General features: G+C 40.3%; 1 protein-coding gene across 4 annotated transcripts in view; it reads left to right on the top strand.

Annotated features, from left to right (window-relative positions):
* CDON (cell adhesion associated, oncogene regulated) overlaps positions 1-22,063 on the top strand; it is a 102,526-nt gene that overhangs the window by 69,252 nt on the left and 11,211 nt on the right. For all 4 annotated transcript variants that reach the window (XM_033204847.1, XM_033204849.1, XM_033204846.1 and 1 more), the window contains exons 15-18: positions 4,427-4,549; positions 10,072-10,293; positions 13,075-13,355; positions 16,027-16,106. In XM_033204847.1, coding sequence (XP_033060738.1) covers positions 4,427-4,549; positions 10,072-10,293; positions 13,075-13,355; positions 16,027-16,106 — 706 coding nt within the window. The remainder of the gene's footprint in view (positions 1-4,426; positions 4,550-10,071; positions 10,294-13,074; positions 13,356-16,026; positions 16,107-22,063) is intronic.

The following is a 22,063-nucleotide window of genomic DNA, read 5'->3' as shown; positions in this document are numbered from 1 at the left end:
GTCTTAAGCATCTTGCTCGCTTGTAGAGATGCTGAGAAATTGGAATGCATGTAGAAAAGAAAGAAAACAGCTAAGAAGATGGCGAAGGGTGTTGAAACTGCTTTTTAAACTGCGTTTAAATAGAATCTACAGTTTTGCCTATGGCCTGAAGGCTCCACCTGACCTGGCTGGCCCCTGTCTACACCACGTCTCTTGCACCTCTCCCTTTCTGGCCCTTCTTTCAGTTTCCTTGTGTGCACGGAGACATTTTTGCCTCAGGCCCTTGGCACAGGGTAGTTCCTGTTGCCTTTACCTAGTTGTGTGCACAGAAAAATTGTCCCACTTTTCAAAATGTTTGACAGTCAAGTTACGGGGAGTCGGGTCTTCCCCGTAACTTCCTCTCAGGTAACTTCCTCTCATTTACATGAGAAGGTACCTTGCCGTAGTTTCTAACCATACCCTTTATGTTTATTTCATAGCAGTTATCAAAGTTTAAGTACATGGTTTGTGTGTGTGTGTGTGTGTGTGTGTGTGTGTGTGTATTTGAAACTGTTTGCTTAAAGTCTGTCTCCTCTACTAGATGTTAACTCCCTGGTGAGCACGGGACCTTTTCTCCCACTGCTATGTCTCCAGAGCCTACAATGGTGAGGTGGCCAGTATTGAATTAATGTATGAATGGAGTCCAAAAAGAACAAGGGAATGTCGAACAATATTCAGGTTGAAAAAGACTAGCAGAAGCAACCTGATCGCTGCCTTCAAGTATTTAAGGACTGTTATGTGGAAGAGGAGCTGAGTCAGTTGGGGGAGGAGAAGTTGCAAGAAAGCAGTGTAAGAAAGAACTTTCTTTTTTTTTTTTTTTTTTTGAGGCGGAGTCTCGCTCTGTCGCCCAGGCTGGAGTGCAGTGGCCGGATCTCAGCTCACTGCAAGCTCCGCCTCCTGGGTTCCCGCCATTCTCCTGCCTCAGCCTCCCAAGTAGCTGGGACTACAGGCGCCCGCCACCTCGCCCAGCTAGTTGTTTGTATTTTTAGTAGAGACAGGGTTTCACTGTGTTCGCCAGGATGGTCTCGATCTCCTGACCTTGTGATCCGCCCGTCTCGGCCTCCCAAAGTGCTGGGATTACAGGCTTGAGCCACCGCGCCTGGCCAGAACTTTCTAACATAGCATTCCTAACATAGGTTCCCGCACAAAGTCGTCAACTCCTTAATGCTGGAAGTGCTCAGCAGAAGCTGAATGCCCACTTCTCAGTGATATCTTGGAAGAGATTCTTGATATTGGAGGAAGTCTTCTTCCAAGTTCTTTTTTTCACTTCAAGATTCTGATTCTTTGAAATAAGAAATGTCCTAGTGAATTATGTCAGAAAATTGCCATAGGCCAAGGTTATTTTCCATATGACTTCTTGACATCAAATACTGCATATAGTTTGTGTTCTAATAAATCACTTTAACTATGCTGGATCACATTTCTTAAAATATTGTAGCAGTCCTTTTCATATTTATCCAGTGGAATGACTTTGTACTATAATGAGAAATTTATGACCCAATTCTTAATGCTCGGCACATAGTAGGTGCTCAGTAAATATTTTTTGAATGAGGGAATGATTGTTTCTTTTCTGCCATAACTTTTAGTGGCAAAACTATTCTGTGCTCTTAGGACTCACCATAGTAGCTGTCTCACGGGAAAGAAGAGCCTGGAAGGGGCGAGCCTGGAAGGGGCATGAGGGGATGTTGGGGGTGGGGGCTTTCCTGTGTTCTCTTTGTTGACTTAGGTATGGGTGCCATGGGCATGTCCAGTTTGTGAACATTCATTGAGTGGTACAGTTATGTGGACTTTTCTGTATGCATACTTTACATCAGTAAAACGGCTATTTTAAAAAAGAAAAGGAAGGATAATATTTAGGTTGGTGCAAAAGTAAAAAGTAATTGCGGTCTTTGCCATTACTTTTAATGACAAAGACTGCAATTACTTTTGCACCAACCTAATAGTGATTGTTCTCCATTTTGGGCCTGTCTAGGTCTTCCTTTTATTTCACTGACTTTAGGGCAGTGGGGATGTCAGAATTTTATTTTTAAAATTTTTTGACAGAGGCTAAACATTTGCCATAAAATAGTTCTAAATAAAATGAGTATCTGTCTCTGTCTCTCTGTTTTTCTCTCTCTCATCATCACCCTTCTTGGTTCTCTGTTCTAGAAATATTCACTAATAAACAGTTTTAAAACTATATTCTCTAGTCAAATCTTTGAGCTTTTACAAACTTCTGAAATATGCATATTGAGCATGGAACTTGGAAATTATTTAAAGAAGCTTTTATATCTAGTAGTGTCTGCAAATGTGAGTTTTGCCTTAGGTTCACAGAGCACTTGTTTATAAATGTAATATACTGAGCAGTTAGATGTTTAAGTGGACTTCACTATGCTGTATAATTTGCTTATTCTATATTTTCAAGTTTATGCATTTGAAATTCTTTTTGTGGCAGTTGGAAACTATTGGTCTGTTCTCCAAAAAGCAGGAACAAAAGTATTCATCCTTTGTACTTAAAGTTTTTTTTTTTTTAAGTTTTAGATTACTTCTGTGAATTGACCCAACATTTAAACTTTTGAAAACAAAATTAAAAGTCAAATTGTAAAAAAATACAGTAAGAGAAGGACAATTAAGCTATCCTGTTTTCTGAATTAGATTCCACATGTAGATAAACTATAAATGTTTCCAGCACACCAGTGTTTTGGTGTTGAATATTTTTATCTTTTAAAGTTAAGTCAATTCCAAATAAAGTATCAGTCATTCTGATCTTTAAGTCTGTGCTTTGGTTTCTCTCTGAGGTAAATCCTTACGTTTTCTAAAATATCCTTTGGGAAAATAATTGCCTGTTAATCCAAGGATATGTGCTGGTTGGTCGGTTTTAAACCTAATGATGTACTTAGTTGTCTTATTCATCAATGGTCAGTAAAATTCTTTCTCTTTGCTGATATTTCCTGTAATTTTAGCCAGTGGAAGAATAACTATACCAATGGAATATTAATCTAACAAGATATGTATCATTTTAACGATTTTTCTCTCATTAGTAACATATCCAAAGCCTAGTTTAATTCCATTTTTATGAACACTATGAAAGGAAAACTTCAAATCTATTGTAGTAATTATTCAAGAGAATGTTTGTAGTGTAGGTGAATGTAGGGCCAGGTTGGGAAAGACCCAAGGCTAGAGAAAAAAAAGAAGTTTTTTGGAAAGCCTTTGGATTTTAGAGGCAGATCTATTCCATTTTCAACCAGTTTTTGAGTCAGTATCTTTTGGGGGATCCTTTTTACATTTGTAAATGGGGCATAGAACTCCTCACTTTTGAGCCTTTCAGAGATGATCCTAAAACAAGCAGATTTCCTTCCTTGGAAACCATGGGTCTGTACAAGTGAAAGGTGTTGTACTGTTGACCTGGAAAGAGGCTTGTACTTCCAGATTGAAATATTTTTGTCTGTGTTGAGTTAGAAAGGAGTCTGGTGATATTGGTCCTGTCAGCCAAGTAGATTTAACTTGCATGTGTGGTTTTGTTTTGCTTTTTTTCTCCCCCTTTAATTAATTCTTAAATCAGTCGGGGGTATGCTTGAGTTTCTAAGAAACAGTGGAGACAGTCTGAAGAGATATTTCTACAAGGGATTAAGGGTGCTTGAAGAGTTAATTTAATCTGGCAAAAGTGTCCCTGCTTATGAAAGATTGTCACTGGTCCATGGAAGTCAAAATGAAGAGTGATTTCTACTGGAGTGTTCAGTTTAGGAGTGTTTCTAAATGAAATGTTGGCTGTGTGCCATGGATAACAGAATCATTCTATTAGAGATACTTGTGTGGTTTGGAGATCTTGACTCAAAGCAGGAGTAGGTGGTGGCTAAGAGTTTCTCATAGTAGATTTGGCTTTTTGATGATTCTCAGCAGTTTATTCAGGCATTTGGTCATATGTCAGTTCATGTTGCATCCATGACAATGGAATTGAGAGCTTTGCTCGGGCCATTCTTGTAACTGGTCAGTTGCTCTGGGTAGTACACCATTTGCTGGTCCCGAATGTACTGTTGCTTTTTGGTGCAGGAACATAGCGGATTGAGTTGCTGGGTTACGATGGGGATGAAAGGACTTGAGGTTTCTTTCCTATGCATAAAATTAACATGTATTTTATGAAAGACTCCCCACTAATTACTTTTAGTGAAACAAGTATTATTGCCAACACACAGATATAGTTTTAAGTCAGCTTATCTCTTCTCTTTACCTTTTTTTCATGTCATGTAGTAGAAATGCTGTTTATCTGTGGTGCATTAGTCAAATACTTACTGTTAAGGACATTTTTATTGCACAAACTACTAGATGGTGGTGGATGCTGCTCCAGCCTCATCCTGAAAACATTAACTAATTATACTGATATTATCATTTAGGCTGTATGATGTGTAAAGCCTTTTATTTTTCCTTTTAGGTTCAAAGCAGTGGCACATGATTGGCCACCTGCAGCCAGAAACCTCCTATGACATTAAAATGCAATGCTTCAACGAAGGAGGAGAAAGTGAATTTAGCAATGTGATGATCTGCGAGACTAAAGGTGGGAGAAGTTTTGCTTTTTCCCTGGACAGTGATAGAATTCCAACCCTGGATTGCTGCTTCTGACTATTGATATATTCTGGCTTTTGTTTTGTTTTGAGACACGGTCCCACTCTGTCACCCAGGCTAGAGTGCAGTGGTACAATCTCAGCTTGCTGCAACCTCCGCCTCCTGGGTTCAAGCGATTCCCCTGCCTCAGCCTACCAAGTAGCTGGGACTGCAGGTGTGCACCACCACGCCCAGCTAATTTTTATAATTTTAGTAGAAATGGGGTTTCACCATGTTGGCCAAGCTGGTCTCGAACTCCTGGCCTCAGGTGATCCACCCACCTGGGCTACCCAAACTGCTGGGATTACAGGCGTGAGCCACCACACCCAGCCATGACTATTGATATATTTGCCTAAGGAAATTTCTGCTTTGGACCATTTTCTAGGTGCATACACTTACACTGTCCAAACAAATGGGCTCGAATACTTGTCTAAAAAATAGTTTACATAATCATTAATCCTGCTCATTAATTTCTGTGTGACTCTTAAGTAAATCACCTCCCTTCCTTTTTCTTTATTTTTATTTTATTTTATGTGTTTTAGAGACGGCGTCTCACTGTGTTGCCCAGGCTGGTCATGAACCCTTCCTTTTTTCTTTACAAAGATGATAGAAATATTTGTTGACTACTTTCTAGATTGCTGTGAAAATGAGAATACTAACAAAAGTTGAAGAATATTAAGAAGTGCAACATATGTTTAAAGTGGTTTCTTGAGTGACAGATAATGTAACTTCTATCTACTTGTTTAATTAAGTGTAGTAAAGTTTAGAATTAGCAGTTGCTAATTCTAAATTGAACATTCTCAACTCTGCCTGCATAGGTAGATTCACTGTCAAGAGTGTTGCTATCTCTAAGAAGAGAAGACACCGTAGGGGAATAATAGAAATAGCTCATGTAGATGTTTACGAGCAAAAACACTCTTGTCCACAGTCTCAGTTAATCTTCACAACAACTTTGAGGATACTGTCAACTGCAAGGAACACAAAAATCTCCTCTCAGTAGGCTTCAACAGTGAGGAAATGTGTTATCCCAAAAATAAGCAGCCCAGAAGTAGGTAACTAATTCCAAGGTTGTTTAATTCAGGAGGCTGAGGCAGGAGAATCGCTTGAGCCTGGAAGATAGAGGTGGCAGTGAGCCAAGATCGGGCCACTGCACTCCAGTTTGGGCAAGAGAGTGAGACCTTGTCTCAAAAAATAAAAATGTTCATTGTTTTCTGTCTTTCCTGTTTGCCATGTTCCCGTTGCCAGCTTGACCCTAAGACTAGCACTGCTGTTAGCTCGCCACAGTTCTGGGCATCACCTTTAAGGTGTTATAATGTCTGACAGTGTTTGTTTTCAAGAACAAGGAAGATTTCCCCCAAAGGCCTCTACTAGATCTTCCCACAAGTCTCATTAGTCACAATTCAGCCACACACTGCCCCCAAACCATCGACCAGACTTATCCCAGAGTTTCTGTGGGGTTGCGGTAGACACCCAAACAAAATTGGAGCTCTGATAACTTGGTAAAGAAGGCTGTTGAGTGAGCTGGGCAGCCATCAGTGCCTCTACAGGTGATCTTATTATTCCTTTTTAAAAATGAGGACATGAAAAAGTCGATTTTTTAAAAATGAGGAAATGGAGGCTCCAAAAGATTAAATGATAAGCCAAGGCTTAGTTCTAGCTTTTAAATTCTAAATCATGTGTGTCTCTGCTGCAATACTCACATCCTAAGTCCATACTTAAACATATATCCACATAGCTTTAGACTTACCTTGAATTTCATTTGTTTAGCATATATTTGAGTGCCTTTTTGTACCAGACACTGTGATGTGTTCGTGGGATACTTGGAGTAAAGTTAAATAAAAATGAAATTTATCATCTCTGTCCCCAGGATATTTAAGAATCTAGCCAGATGAAACATAAAACATTATAACTGTTATTTATAGTAGTATAATAGTATAGCTGTGATTACAATAGTATGCCTCATTTTCTGACATCAGTAGGGAATGAATAGGTTCTACCTACAGACTTTCAGATCAGTGAAAAACAAAAAACTTCTTTGAAATGTTAACTGTTCATGTTGAATGACTTTTATGTAATTATATATTACATAATTCCCAGCCTGTTTAGATGGAAGAGCTCATGTATACTTCAACCTTTAAAAAATGACTCTAGGTTCTTGTGAACAATGATGGTTTTATCTTGAGTAATTGAGGAAGGTTTTCAGGGATGACAGAGGCGCTGAAGGCTGGCTGTTTTCCCTTCCCACTGAAGATCAGAGACTGCTGTGATGTTTCTTTTAGTTCTTTGGTTTCTCTCTCTGTTTTTCATCTCACCTTTCTTATTTCAGGCTGTTAGCTGTCTCTTCCTATCAGTGTTAATGGATCTCACTCACCCTTCAATGCAAGCCATCTGTCCTCAGTTTCTAACTTTAGCAAGGGGTTGGAAACCAGATCATGAAGCTTGATAGAGTTACAAATGAATTAAGAGTAAATAAAGAGTGATTAAACCTGACCGACTTCCCTATGAGTAATCATGATCTTTAATATATGATATGGACCATCCATTGTGCCTCAGAAACTCTTTTGTTTTCTTTAGGGTCGGCCAGGACATAGAATTGTATAATCTAACATACCACCTCAAGTAGAAATTTCCTTTAGCATCTCTGCCAAGTATTCATCCAGCTTTCAATAAGAGAGAACACCTTCTCTTGAAAGATGACTTCTTTTCTCATTCCCAGCTCTGTTTGGTGTGGTTGATGCTGCTAGAAAATTGAACCCCAATTTAATGTTGTTTGTTGAATAGATTTTTTTTTTTTTTTTTGAGACGGAGTCACCCAGGCTGGAGTGCAGTGGCGTGATCTCGGCTCACTGCAATCTCTGTCTCCTGGGTTCAGGTGATTCTCCTGCCTCAGCCTCCCGAGTAGCTGGGACTACAGGCACGTGCTACCAAGCCTGGTTAATTTTTTGTATTATTAGGAGAGACAGGGTTTCACCGTGTTAGCCAGGATGGTCTCGATCTCCTGACTTCGTTACCTGCCCAGCTCCGCCTCCCAAAGTGCTGGAATTACAGGCATGAGCCACTGTGCCCAGCCAAGTAGATTTTTATTTTTTATTTTTTTCCTGGTTTTTCCTTTTTTTTTTTTTTATTATACTTTAAGTTCTAGGGTACATGTGCACAATGTGCAAGTTTGTTACATATGTGTACATGTGCCATGTTGGTGTGCTGCACCCATTAACTCATCATTCACACTAGGTATTTCACCTAATGCTATCCCTCCCCCATACCCCCACCTCATGACAAGCCCCAGTGTGTGATGTTCCCCGCCCTGTGTCCAAGGGTTCTCATTGTTCAATTCCCACCTGTGAGTGAGAACATGCAGTGTTTGGTTTTGCTCAGAATGATGGTTTCCAGCTTCATCCATGTTGCTACAAAGGACATGAACTAATCCTTTTTTATGGCTGCATAGTATTCCATGGTGTATATGTGCCACATTTTCTTAATCCAGTCTGTCATTGATGGACATTTGGGTTGGTTCCAAGTCTTTGCTATTGTGAATAGTACCACAATAAACATACGTGTGCATGTGTCTTTATAGTAGCATGCTTTATAATCCTTTGGGTATATACTCAGTAATGGGATCACTGGGTCAAATGGTATTTCTATTTCTAGATCCTTGAGGAATTGCCACACTGTCTTCCACAATGGTTGAACCAGTTTACACTCCCACCAACAGTGTAAAAGTGTTCCTATTTCTCCACATCCTCTCCAGCACCTGTTGTTTCCTGACTTTTTAATGCTCGCCATTGTAACTGGTGTGAGATGGTGTCTCACTGTGGTTTTGATCTGCATTTCTCTAATGAGCAGTGTGATGATGAGCATTTTTCCTCATCTGTGTCTGTTTAGCTGAGTAGATTTTTAAAAAGCTGCTTTGCTTCTGTGGTTTGTTGGCACCGTAACAGGAAATTCAGTATAATAACCAATAATAACAGCAGAACCGATTGACCACCACCCTGAGCCAGGCTCTAAGTGCTTTCCATGGCTTAACTCGTTTACCCTTCATTACCACTAGATAATTGATAAAGCTCTTATTAATATCCCCGTTTCAAAATGTAAAAACTGGCTGGGCACAGTGGCTTACGCCTGTAATCCTAGCACTTTGAGAGGCCAAAGTGGGTAGACCACTTGAGGTCAGGAGTTTGAGACCACCCTGGCCAATATGGTGAAAACTTGTCTCTACTAAAAATATTTAAAAAATCCAGGTGTGGTGGCAGGTGCCTGTAATCCCAGCTACCTGGGAGGCTGAGGCGGGAGAATCTTGAACCTGGGAGACAGAGGCTGCCGTGAGCCGAGATCATGCCATTGCACTCCAGCCTGGGCAACAGGGCGAGACTTTGTCTCAAAAAAAAATAAATAAATAAATAAAAACTGAGGTTTTGGAGGTAAAAGTCATACAGCTAATGATAGGTGGAGGTGAGGTATAAACATAGGCTGTGTGCTTCCGGAGACTGGCTGCCAACCACTTTGCTCTGCTGCTTTTCTGTGACATGTAGAGAGTTAAGAACATACGATTTGGGGATGAGAGAATGAGGTTTGAGTCCCACCTGTTATTAGTTTTTGTTATTGCTATTACCCAGAATACCGATGAACCGGGTAAGAGTACTGCACCTACATGGGCTCCAAAGGCTTTGTTTTTGGAATGCTTAATACTATGTGTGAGATTTTGGAATGTCGTTCTAGTAACCCAAAGCCATAATTTCTATTATTGGTAGTGATTTTTATATACATGGTAGAAGCATAAAATACGTAATTCTGAGTCTTGTTTAGCTCAAAATATATCTGACAGAAAGGAGTTTGTGTTCCATCCATAAGCGGAAATCCTTTTTTTTTTCTTTGAGATGGAGTCTCGCTCTGTCGCCCAGGTTGGAGTGCAGTGGCACGATCTTGGCTCACTGCAACTTCTGCCTCCCAGTTTCAAGCAGTTCTCCTGCCTCAGCCTCCCCAGTAGCTGGGATTACGGGCACCCGCAGCCATGCCCGGCTAATTTTTGTATTTTTAGTAGACACAGGGTTTCACCGTGTTGCTCAGGCGGGTCGTGAACTCCTGAGCTCAGACAGTTGCTCGCCTCGGCCTCCCAAAGTGCTGGGATTACAGGCGTGAGCCACCGTGCCCAGCCTAAGTGGAAACACTTTCATTTCAACTATTTGGGAGTCTTCTCCAAGTACAGTTAAGCAGATAATCATATAGCAGTTTGGATGAGACCAAGTGCATATGTTTCTCTGCTCTTAGGATTTCTCTAAAGTTTGTGGACTAAAACTTTGGCACATCAGGTTTTTAAACTTTGGAGCCCTCTTTGTGACTCATTGGTGGTCAGATCATCTCAGTGACAAGAGTAAACAGACTGGCTTGCATTCCTAACCAGACCTCCTTCAGAGAGGAAACCATTGCATGGAGTCTGTATTCACTCTGACATCATGTTTTCCTTTATATTTCAACTAGTGAAACGTGTTCCTGGAGCTTCTGAATATCCTGTCAAAGACTTGAGTACCCCTCCAAATTCTTTGGGAAGTGGAGGAAATGTGGGGCCTGCAACCAGCCCTGCCAGAAGCAGTGACATGTTATATCTGATCGTTGGCTGTGTGCTGGGCGTCATGGTCCTCATTCTGATGGTTTTCATTGCAATGTGCCTGTGGAAGAATCGCCAGCAGAATACCATACAAAGTAAGTCACTCATAAGTATTTCCTTCTCTTTTTCTAAAGATGGGTGAACAAATATTGTCAGAATAAATATTGATTTCTAACACTGTTGTGTATTAGTGTCATGGTATGAAGCACATGAGATACTCTTCATTCAGAGGAGATGACTTTAAAACTGTCCTAGCTGTCAGCCAGAGTAAGTGGAGCATCAAATTAAATTGCCCAGCAGACATAAACACCAAAGCCAAAACTAAGCAGGTCTCTAAGTAAATAGCTGACTTATTGCTGGGAAACTCCAGCTTTGTTGGACCACCAAAGAGGAGCCTGAGCTCTGGAATTGCTGTAGGAACACCTTTACACTGGTACAGAGCTTGCCAACAGGGAATAGAAAAGCCATGATGGAAAACAGGTAGTGAAAACTTCTCTAAGTCACTGTCCCTGAGTGACACGTAACCAATGAGGATAGTGCAGCCCTATTTCTGTGCCTGATGGACTCAAGACTGCTCCAGCGTGGCATCCTCTTCCTGGAGTGTATCTAGGAATACATGTGCTTGAACATCGGCGATGGCTCTGCTTTGAAATAACAGTGAAATAACCTAGAACCCCCTTTCTCTTTTCTCTTCCTTCAGTTCTCTTCACCTCACTGTCCTACTTTTTGTATTATCTCAGCTATTACAAAATAGGATCATCAAATCAAGCAGAGAGTTTAGTCTTTGGTGAGAGGAAGTTTTTTGATTTTCCCTTTGGCTCCAGAATAAGGAAATGAAAGAAAAGTGAGGGACGACCCCAGCAGGCACTTCCGGTGGCTGTTAGCCAGTTCTCACGCATGCTCCCCTTTTAGTTACCGGTTCCGGGGAAGAAAGTACTCTGTTTGTATTGAATGGTGCCGTCCAAGAGATAGGGGGAGAGATGGTGGCTGCATCAGGCTGAAAGGGATGGTGATCATTTGATTTTCTAAGTGGTTTTAATGCCATTGCCTTTAATTGTGTGAGTGTGTGTTGAATCATTAAAAGAGAAGTATTAATCTGAAAGGGATGGTGATCATTTGATGTTCTAAGTGGTTTTAATGCCATTGCCTTTAACTGTGTGAGTGCATGTTGAATCATTAAAAGAGAAATATTAATCTGGTCATCTGAGCTGTATTAATCGGATTAAAGTCATCCTACTTTGTGATGTGATATGTTTAAAAATGGATTCTCATGGTGGTGTTCATTCAGTCATTTATTCAAAAGATAATCATTGTCTTCTGTATACCAGGCACTGTTCTGGACAGTGGAGATGTAATGGTAAATAAAATAAACACCACGTCTGCCCTCTCAAAGTTTATAGTTTAGTGGAGACCACAAGCAGGTGTACGGAGATGACACACCTGGGCAAGAGTGCACAGTAATGTGGGCAGCTAAGGAAAGGAGGGACACCTAATCCAGGCTTGGCGAGCTCTCCTGCCTTCGAAGATTTTATCCAAGCTCCAACAACAAATCCTGTACAGTTTGGACACTTTAGTTTCTAAGAGATGTTTTACTTTTTCTACGTATATCTGGTAGATGTGCCTCTGGAAATCAGAGTTTTGAGACAGTCATTTATATGCTTTTAATAGAAGGAAATCGAAGGCCAGGCACAGTGGCCCACGCCTGTAATCATAGCACTTTGGGAGGCCAAGGCGGGCGGATCACGAGGTCAGGAGATCGAGACCAGCCTGGCTAGCACGGTGAAACCCTGTCTGTACTAAAAATACAAAAAATTAGCTGGGCATGGTGGCACGTGCCAGCTACTCGGGAGGCTGAAGCAGGAGAATTGCTTGAACCCGGGAGGCAGAGGTTGCAGTGAGCCAAGATCATGTCATTGCACTCCAGCCTGGGCAACAAAAGCGAAACTCCATCTCAAAAAAAAAAAAAGAAAAGAAAAGAAAATAGAATCACTTTTTGCCTTTGGTACCCCACACCTTCCAAATGGGTTATAATGACTAAGCAGCTGTATGAATGGTCAGTGACTGTATGTACAGCTCCATCCTTTTTTTTTTTTTTTTTTTTTTTTTTTGAGACGGAGTCTCGCTCTGTGGCCCCAGGCTGGAGTGCAGTGGCCGGATCTCAGCTCACTGCAAGCTCCGCCTCCCGGGTTCACGCCATTCTCCTGCCTCAGCCTCCCGAGCAGCTGGGACTACAGGCGCCCACCACCACGCCCGGCTAGTTTTTTGTATTTTTTAGTAGAGACGGGGTTTCACTGTGTTAGCCAGGATGGTCTCGATCTCCTGACCTCGTGATCCGCCCGTCTCGGCCTCCCAAAGTGCTGGGATTACAGGCTTGAGCCACCGCGCCCGGCCTCAGCTCCATCCTTTTACTGAACATAGTTGTTTATTGCTACTGGAAAAACCCCATTAAAGCTAGTCTTTTGTTGTCATTTTATGCCGTTTTTTCCAGCACTTTGAAGTATAATATCTAGGAGTTTAAGCACTTTTTCCTAGTGTTGCCAGTACTCTGATAGTCTAGCTTGCCCAATATGTTCATTCTCTTTTGAGTAATTTCTTCCTAGGTAATTTTTCTTCCTGTTAACAGAATCATAATTAACTCAGAGTGCACAGCTATCTCTACACTCTATGGAAAATAATAGCAGTAACTTTATTAAAGTATGTCTTACAAGTAGGCTTTAAGTGAACATTTTTCAAATGTTTTTATTTTAGTCTATTTGTAGTCTCTTAGGGGTTTTATCAGTAAGACCTTCTCAGGAAGAAGATTGTCCTTTTTAGGACAATGTCTTATTTTGTGTGTGTATGTGTGTGTGTGTGGCTTTTTTGTTCGCTTTTAACAGAATACGACCCACCAGGATATCTCTACCAAGGATCAGATATGAATGGGCAGATGGTGGAATACACCAGTCTCTCGGGAGCAAGTCAGATAAATGGAAACGTTCACGGAGGCTTCCTAACCAATGGCGGTCTCAGCAGTGGCTATTCCCACCTTCACCATAAGGTCCCCAACGGAGTCAATGGAATTGTGAATGGGAGCCTAAATGGAGGGCTTTACTCTGGGCACACCAACTCTCTAACCAGGACACATGTGGATTTCGAACATCCTCATCATCTAGTGAATGTAAGAGACCTAACTATAAATAAAAACCCCTCTGTCCCTCAGGGTGCCAAGTGCCAGAACAAGGACAGCATGCTGGGCTTTGTTCAATATGGAAACCTCACAGGTTCCCTTGAATGGAAACAGCATCGATCACTGGCAGCCCTTTGATCCCGAGTAGTATTTGTAAGTTGTTTTCTATTGCCAGGTAATAGTTATATTCATCAGTTTAGTTTCATTTTAAAATTATTAAACACTGAAAGTGGAATACCAGCAATGAACAGACTGGAAGTTCTTTAGATGAAATGGAAATACCACTGGACATAGACTAGACCAAATAACTTTAAATTTGATTTATTGAGAGCAGGGTCTTGAAAATGCAAATGCTGAGAAGAGGCAGGCAGATCAGGACATTGTGGGAGTGAGATGGTAGCGCTGGAGGTGATGCCCACCTGGAGAGCACAGACTGTGTCTTCGGGAAACAGCTGCAGTTTGACACGGTTGTCATGGGCTGAGGGCCCAGTGTTGCCACATTTTCTGATTTTTCAAAACCTCTGTAAATCCAGGTGAAATTGACCGATTTTTACATGCTGGCCCCTAATTCAAATATGAAAACATATGTAGGCCATGCCAGACATCTCTGCAGGCCACCGGGTTGTGACTTCTGACCTTTCATGGGCTTCTTTTGTTGGTTTTTGCCCAATATGTTTTGTTGTTGTGGCTGGTAAGCTTTTCACATTTTACAATGTTAGTATTCTTTAGCCACAAAGAGTGATAATCCCTTAAGACAACCTTATTTCAGAGATGACTAGTTGATACCGTTTAATTTTCGAAATGGGAGTAGAATGACTAGCATATTTTAGACTTAGCTGGGGTTCTCTGCACTAGAAAGTTTGATTTATGACATTGTTTGGATGCACATCTATATTACTTTTGATCAAATAGATACCGTGTTTAATTGATCGAATTAAGCACTCAGTTTTTGGCATTGTTCTGATTACAAATAAATTTACCGTGACCCACAGCGTGCTGCGGTTTGAAGAAGCTTAGAGGTTTTCTTTCCCCATCTTCAGTTTATTAAAGATTTGTTAAAATCTATTTGGAGAACAAAACTAATATGTACTCATATTTTAAAGCTAGAAATTGAATGGCTTTTGTGTGACCTGCCTTTTGTATGTTGTGGAAGAAATATGAATTTGCTTTAATGCATCTCACTACTAAAAGAGAATAACGATTTCATTGTTGTGTGTGGAAAGATACAGCATGTATTCAGACTTCTGAACGTCTTTGGTCACCATTCCTAGTCCAAACTACTACGATTGTCCAAGAAAACTGAAGGAGAGAGTAGTAACGTTTGAATAGCACACACTGTTTCCATAAGAAGAAAAAATAAGGCCAATGTTTCTTTAGTGTTTGAACACAGAACCTTGGGTTTTTTGAACAGTGAATTTCTATTTAAATAATAGGCACCCCATTTGGTGTACAATGTCAGAAGTTATCTGTGATTTTAAATTATTAGATTTCTTTTCTGGGTGGGGGAAATGAAGAAATTTTAACAGTGTTAGTGACCCTAAAAATCATTGCACTAACTTTAACATGTTTAGGGATTCAGAGAATCCCTAACCCACAACGTTACCTTGCAGGTGGTGAAGTTCGTTTTCTGAGCCTTTCAGGTTTGCCCTCAGACAGAATATAGGATAGGAGAGTTCTTTTCTCTTGATATGTTCTTAATCGTTCCTATTGCTGGTTGGATCAGAAACACTGAAGGAAATTTTCAGCACTTTTGGTTTGCTTAGATTCTGGCTGCTGTTATGAAATGAATGGAAATGGAAAGTATTCTAGGAAAAACAATTGCCTGAACTTTTCCTAACCTTGAAGGCCTGCTTTGGGTTTGGGTGCAGTGTGACAGCTTCTCCCACCTTTTATCAAACTCAGTTCTGTTTTTCTTCTGAAAGCAGAATTCTGCCTGTGACTATCAGGCTAGTTTGATTTTTAACTTCATTTTTGAAGAACCTTGCTATCGTTATCTGTCAAGCGAACATTTTACAATGAGGTATGTGTTAATCTGGGCATTTTTCTTAATTGCTGGGCAGTTCCGCCAAAACCAACATCCAAATATTAACACGCCCCCTCCAAATCATTGCTGGCCACAGATCCTCTCCATCTGGAAAAATATAGCGTGCTTTAAAACTCAGCGTTGTCAAGTGAACAGACCTCATCGAAATAATTACAGGAAAATGAAGATGAGTTTATCATGTGACATCATCCACACAGGTTTTACACCCTGTTTCTCCAACTGGCATCACATGAAATTCTTCCCTGACTGCCGAGAAAGGAAAAATGAACAGAGGCTATAACGTATAATGTATTTTGAGCCCACTAGATTTGAAGGGAAGTGACTAAACCTTTCCCTTCATTTATTTGCTTTTGTCTATTACAGAAATACGTAGAAAAACCTGGCAGTGAAGTTTTTGGAATACAGTTTAATATAGCGCAGAACTCTCATTCACTCCTTTGTGAATATGGGTCAATGATATTCACAATGGCATTGCTCTGGGACTTGGTTAGAATATACCATGTGCCCATTTATGGTTGACATGGCTTATGTGTATTTGTGATTATTTGGCTACTGGTCTGTGGGCACCTTCAGCATTCCTTCTTCTTTTCTTTTTCTCTGACCCTCCTTCCTGTCCAGGGTGGTGGAATGTACACGGCCGTGCCTCAGATTGACCCTCTGGAGTGTGTTAACTGCCGAAATTGTCGAAACAACAATAGGTATGTTAATAATGTGTCTGCACAAGCTGTTGTGAATAAGGCATCTGCATCCTTTTATTTTTCCCTTCAGCAAAGGAAGTTCTTGGAATTTTACGTAGGATATAAAGTTCAGGATTTGCAGTCTTAAATGTAAGGCTAGTACTGATTTTTTGCCTCTGCTTTCCAATTTTTATCTTTTTGTGCCTCGGTGTCTTTAGCTATATAGAAACAATCGTAAAGAGTCTGTTTGTCACGGAAATATTATTATAAGTCTTCATGTTTTTGAAAATTTTAAATTAGAGTCATTCTCTGTTATAAAGACCTAATCTTTTCTCACCTTTTATTTTCTACTCTATGTTATGGGATGTTATGAGGATGAATGACAGTGTGTCCAAGTGTTGGGGGGAGGCGGGAACCCTCTGTATATAGTCATGTTTTTTTCATAGTAATATTACTGACATTTTCCTACCAGATTATCCAGTGTGTTTTTTTTAATTCTTAAAATCTTAAGAAAATTAAGTAGCAAAACCTTGCTTTGAATTTTGTATTTTAGTTTTAAAAGTGATGTGTACTCACAATATTTCAAACAAGATAGAAATATGTAGAGCAATGTGCATTTAACACACAGGATATTCAGCACACCTTCCTACTATCTCTATATTAATCCCAAAGGATTACCAAGCTTTTTGTTGTATTAAAGTTGTTTCAGAAATCTTAGTTCTTTTTTTTACACAATATTGTTATTGAATTACATGGTGTCAAAAGTCCTTCCTTCTCAGTTCTAAAACTCTACAACCAAAAAGATTATATCATAGTTGGTACACAAAATAACTGGCGTATGGGTTGGAGTTTAGATATTTTATTATTGAAATGATGTTTGACCTATATACTTAAAATGGATTAACAGTTAAGAGTTGTCTCTGGGAGTTACTGAAACCAGAACTTGAAGAAGGATGAGGCCAACCATCGAATTAAAAGTACATTGTTTCAGCCTGCGTTTTGAGAGTTGCAGAACAAAAGCAACGAAGCTTCTTGGAGATTTTTTGTTATCATTTACTTAACCCATTTCAGTGTGTCTATAAAAGAGCCATCTGCTTATTTTATGTACTAAGGTTTACTTGTTACATATCTCAATTGTTTATGACCCTGGTTTTCAAAATGTTCATCACATTGAAACCACATTTTTGTCTTGAGCTTTTCATGGACTTTACCACAGTTTGTTAGGCAACATGCTAAAGACCTGGTAAAGATGGTTCATGTACCTGGCGAGTAATCAGATGGATTTAGTTACAAGTGGTTTTGCTTAGAAAGATAATGTGTTTTCTTTTATGGTTCTTGGTCATCAGCAGATCTTGATTCTCCCTGGACAATAGAATGGTATAACGACAGGATCTCTGGTCTAAGAATAAGTAGACCTGGGCTCTGACATAGCTTAAACCTGTGATCTTGTGAAACTTACATGATGTTTCTGAAGCTATTTCCTTAACCAAAAAGGGGAAAATTGTCCTAGGTAATGTAAAATTGCTCCCAACATAATGTGATGGTAGTCTCTGGCAATTTCCTGCCAATCATGTCTTTGTGATGAAGTATCATCTTAATATCAAGAATACATCCCATGTCCTTAGAGGGACTTATATGACCTCTGCCATTTAAATGACCTTGAATTTGTGGCTATTTGTATGTGTAATGGGGGTGTGTGTGTGTACGTGTGCACGCACGTACGTGTGCACGCACGTGCGTGTGTATGTAGTATTTTAGTATTTGAAAGTTTTCATTATAATAGTTTTTTTTCCCCTTTAAGACAATGGGCAATTGTATTTCTATTAATTTTCAAGTTAATGACTTACTGCATTTCATGTGTGTGGGTTTTACTGTTATCTGGGAATTTAGGTGAATTCTCTTCAGCTTGGAACACCAGATGCTTTTTCTTCCTGATTTAAATTTTCTTCCTCATGAGAATCTGCCTGTTGAGGGCAAGTCTTTACTTGCCTGCATTGCCTCCAAGGTTAGCCAGCGTCTCACCTGGCTCCCAGGAGCAACTGTATGATTTTGACACTTCATAATTGGATAGATATTAATAAGTACCTACCTTCAGCTCTGGAAAACTTGAATTATTAAATTTAAAGATTTTAAGTCTTTTCACTTTGGAATTGAGAACAGGTATCTCCTCGTAAGATCTTACAAATGACAAAATTTGTAAAAAGCTGTGAACGCTGAAAGGTAGATGATATGTGGTTTACTCTCAAAATGTAGAAAATGGTAGTAAGTTGATGCTTTTGGAATATCCACATTGTTACTGTGAATGAGTTTGCATTTCTGAATGTCAGCTGCAATAGTGTAAACATAGACAGAAGCACGATTTCAGTTAAGTTATATGAGGGCTGTCAAGTGGGCCTCATAGGGTTTTTGGCCATTTGGTCAAACAAAGCAAAACAAACATGTGAAGTAGTAGACTATCATAGTTGTAGGGAGAGAAAGAAGAATTTTGAGAGATTTAGGATTTAGAAAGAGACGAGTCTGAGAGATTAAAAAAAAGAAAAGACCAAGTAATTGGTTGAAGAGGCCAGTGAAAGAAGCAGCTGAAGGTGATGTCTAGGTGTCTGGGTGCAGCCATCGAGGCAGAAAACACTGCAGGAGATGAAGAGTTGCCACCCCACAGTGTACTTCTGGGGAGTTGCCCTCTGAGATCTGGCGGTGCCTCTGCAATTCACCTTCTTCATTCCACAGATACTAAGAACTGGAGAAGTCTTGCGTGGGGCCTTTTCTGTATGGACTCTTACCTGCCCTGTGCCCTGCCACTCCAGGTTCTTTTTTCTCTGCCTTCTCCGTTGTAAACTTAAGCATATTTCTTGGAGTGAGCTTTTAAGAAACAAGACGTTGCCAACCCTTGACCCCTCTTATCTCTCCTTCTGGAGAGAAAACATTGCCTCTATTACGTATATGAGAGTATGATGTGAACAGTTGAGAACAGGTGAGGGGAGGGTGCACTATATAGATCTGTGGGGAAGTTTTTCTTGATTCTGGGGCTCTTGTGACATGCCATAAATGACCGCTTGCCTCACTGTGTTCCATTCCCTTGAATCCTTTTTAGTTTCTTTTGGTTTTCTTTTGTTGTTTTGAGACAGAGTCTCACGCCGATACCCAGGCTGGAGTGCAGTGGTGTAGCCTTGGCTCACTGCAGTGCTGCTTCCTGGGTTCAAGTGATTCTCATGCCTCAGCCTCCCTGGTAGCTGGAATTACAGGTGTGTGCCGCCATGGCTGGCTAAATCTTTTGTATTTTTAGTAGAGACGGAGTTTTGCCATGTTGGCTAGGCTAGTCTCAAACTCCTGGCCTCATATGATCTGCCCGCCTTAGTCTCCCAATGTGCTGAGATTAACCCCTTTGCAGTTTTTAAGAGTAATATGTAAAGCTCACTATGAACACCTAGAAAGAAGCATATTTAATGCAGCTTTGCAGAGAGCCAGTTCCTTACACCAGAGACCTAATCAAGAAATCCTTGTGCCGTTTGGGCATTTCAAGAGTTAAACGGATTTTAATCAAAAAACATCGAAAGCTTTCTGCCCTTCTCTTCTCCTCTCCTGAATTCAAAAGTCAGTAATGCAGCTCTGGATATGTAATCAAATGTGGCTTATTAGTTGCTTGGCTAGTTTAATGGAAAGGGATTGACATTAAATCTGGTCTTTTTTAACATCAGCCTTGATAATTTGTAAGAGAGAGTAGAGAGGACACTGATGAAATTCACAGATGAACAAACTGAGAGATCCCATCAGGAAGGAATGAGAAATTAAGAGTCTTAGACAGACTGGAGATGGACAGGAAGTCTCCCAGCAAAAATCAGCTTGGAAAAATTATATAATTCATCTGGGAAAAAAAGTACAAGTTACATGGCTGATAGTCAAGAGAAGTAGTAAAACGATTGGGAACAGTGCTTTAGAGAACAAAGATACTACAGATGACTTCCGAGTTTTGTATAATGACAACCTTAAAAGTCTGTGTCTTGGGTTTGGGAATACTCTTTCACCAACCTGAAACCCTCCGTGGATGTCAGATGTCCTCTGATGACAAAAAAATATAGAGATGAATATGAGAACATTAATTATAATAGCAGTTCTTTCAGGCCTAAGGTTTGATCTACCCAGTTGGTTTGCTAAGTATGAAAACAAGAAGTTGTCCAGTTCACCCAAGCTTTTTCTTCCAGCAGAAAACGTGCATTCAGCTTCTCTTCCATCTATGGTAATCTCCCTATTTCCCTAAAAAATTCAGAGTGCTGTGTTGAATTTAAAAAATTGATCAGTACCTTCCTTTTGGGGAAGTTATATCTCCCCAAATCTGTCTCCTTCTAAGATGGAGACCTAGGGCCTGTTCTCACGAAGTCAGGGAGTCCAGCTTTCTGTCTTTCTTTATAAGCTCGTGTGTGTCTGTCAACTTGCCATGTTCAGGAATACACTCAGTCATTTGTTGTCACTCCACATTTACTGTCATGTTTTATGTGATGGCTGCTGATAATTCCCAAAAAGGAACTCCCACTCTAATGCTGCAGTCCTCGCAGCATCCAACAGAGCAGACATCGAGAAGGGAAGACACTGTGGCCCTGGAGCGGTGCCTTCAGGGTTCTTTTTATTTTATTTTATTTTATTTTATTTTATTTATTTATTTATTTTATTATTATTATTATACTTTAAGTTCTAGGGTACATGTGCACAATGTGCAGGTTTGTTACATAGGTATACATGTGCCATGTTGGTGTGCTGCACCCATCAACTCGTCATTTACATTAGGTATATCTTCTAATGCTATCCCTCCCCCTCCCCTCCCCCATCCCCACTCCCCACAGTAGGCCCTGGTGTGTGATGTTCCCCTTCCTGTATCCAGGTGATCTCATTGTTCAATTCCCACCTATGAGTGAGAACATGTGGTGTTTGGTTTTCTGTTCTTGCGATAGTTTGCTGAGAATCATGGTTTCGTGCTGCATCCATGTCCCTACAAAGGACACAAACTCATCCTTTTTTATGGCTGCATAGTATTCCATGGTGTATATGTGCCACATTTTCAGGGTTCTTTAGGTAGTAACTGATAAGCTCCCGAAAATAAGAGCTGGGTCAGCAAAATGGCACAGTGACAAGTGGAAACAGTAGAGGTGAGTGGAATTTTAAGATAAACTACCGGCCGGGTGCGATGTCTCACACCTGTAATCCCAGCACTTTGGGAGGCTAAAGCAGGCAGATCACGAGGTCAGGAATTCGAGACCAGCCTGACCAACATGGTGAAACCCCATCTCTACTAAAAATACAAAAATCAGCCGGGTGTGGTGGCGCGTGCCTGTAATCTCAGCTGCTCTGGAGACTGAGGGAGGAGAATTGCTTGAACCCGGGAGGCAGAAGTTGCGCTGAGCCACGATCGCGCCACTGCACTTCGGCCTGGCGACAGAGCGAGTCTCTGTCTCAAAAAATAAAAAAGACAAAGAAAAAGAAAACATAAACTACCACCAAGATGTAACTATTTCAGAAGTCCCAAGAATATATGCATGAGAATAAGTATCACACATCCAAGAGATTCACAGATAGTTCTTTCCCTCTAGGCATAATCAAAAGAAGAAACTTAATGCAAAAATTATATAATCATCTAATCAAAGTAATTCTGTACATAATCATGCTTAACAAATATTAAACTGTGTAATCAGAAGTGGAATATTTTGAATATGTTCTAGAAAATATTTCAGAGGTGCTGTATAGTTTTACAAGAATATCCAAAATATGTTTAGTCAGCTACTAAAGCACCTTATTCTTCCAAGCACAATCCTACCCTACTCTTCCAATCTTTTATTTCCTAGTCTGTGCTATTCAGAGTGTTGCCTGAAGAATATTTTATTATTTTTTGTGATGCCGGAATAGAGTCATTTTGCTATCTCACAGATTGGTCAGACAGGCCTTTCCTGTTTTACTAAAAGTTATCTTAGTAAACTAACAGGTCCCAGACC

Source organism: Trachypithecus francoisi, unplaced genomic scaffold, assembly GCF_009764315.1.
Source record: "Trachypithecus francoisi isolate TF-2019V2 unplaced genomic scaffold, Tfra_2.0 Lachesis_group8, whole genome shotgun sequence".
In the NCBI taxonomy this organism is placed as follows: domain Eukaryota; kingdom Metazoa; phylum Chordata; class Mammalia; order Primates; family Cercopithecidae; genus Trachypithecus; species Trachypithecus francoisi.
Note: the sequence above shows the minus strand (reverse complement) of the source record. Positions and strands in the feature narration are given on the sequence as shown.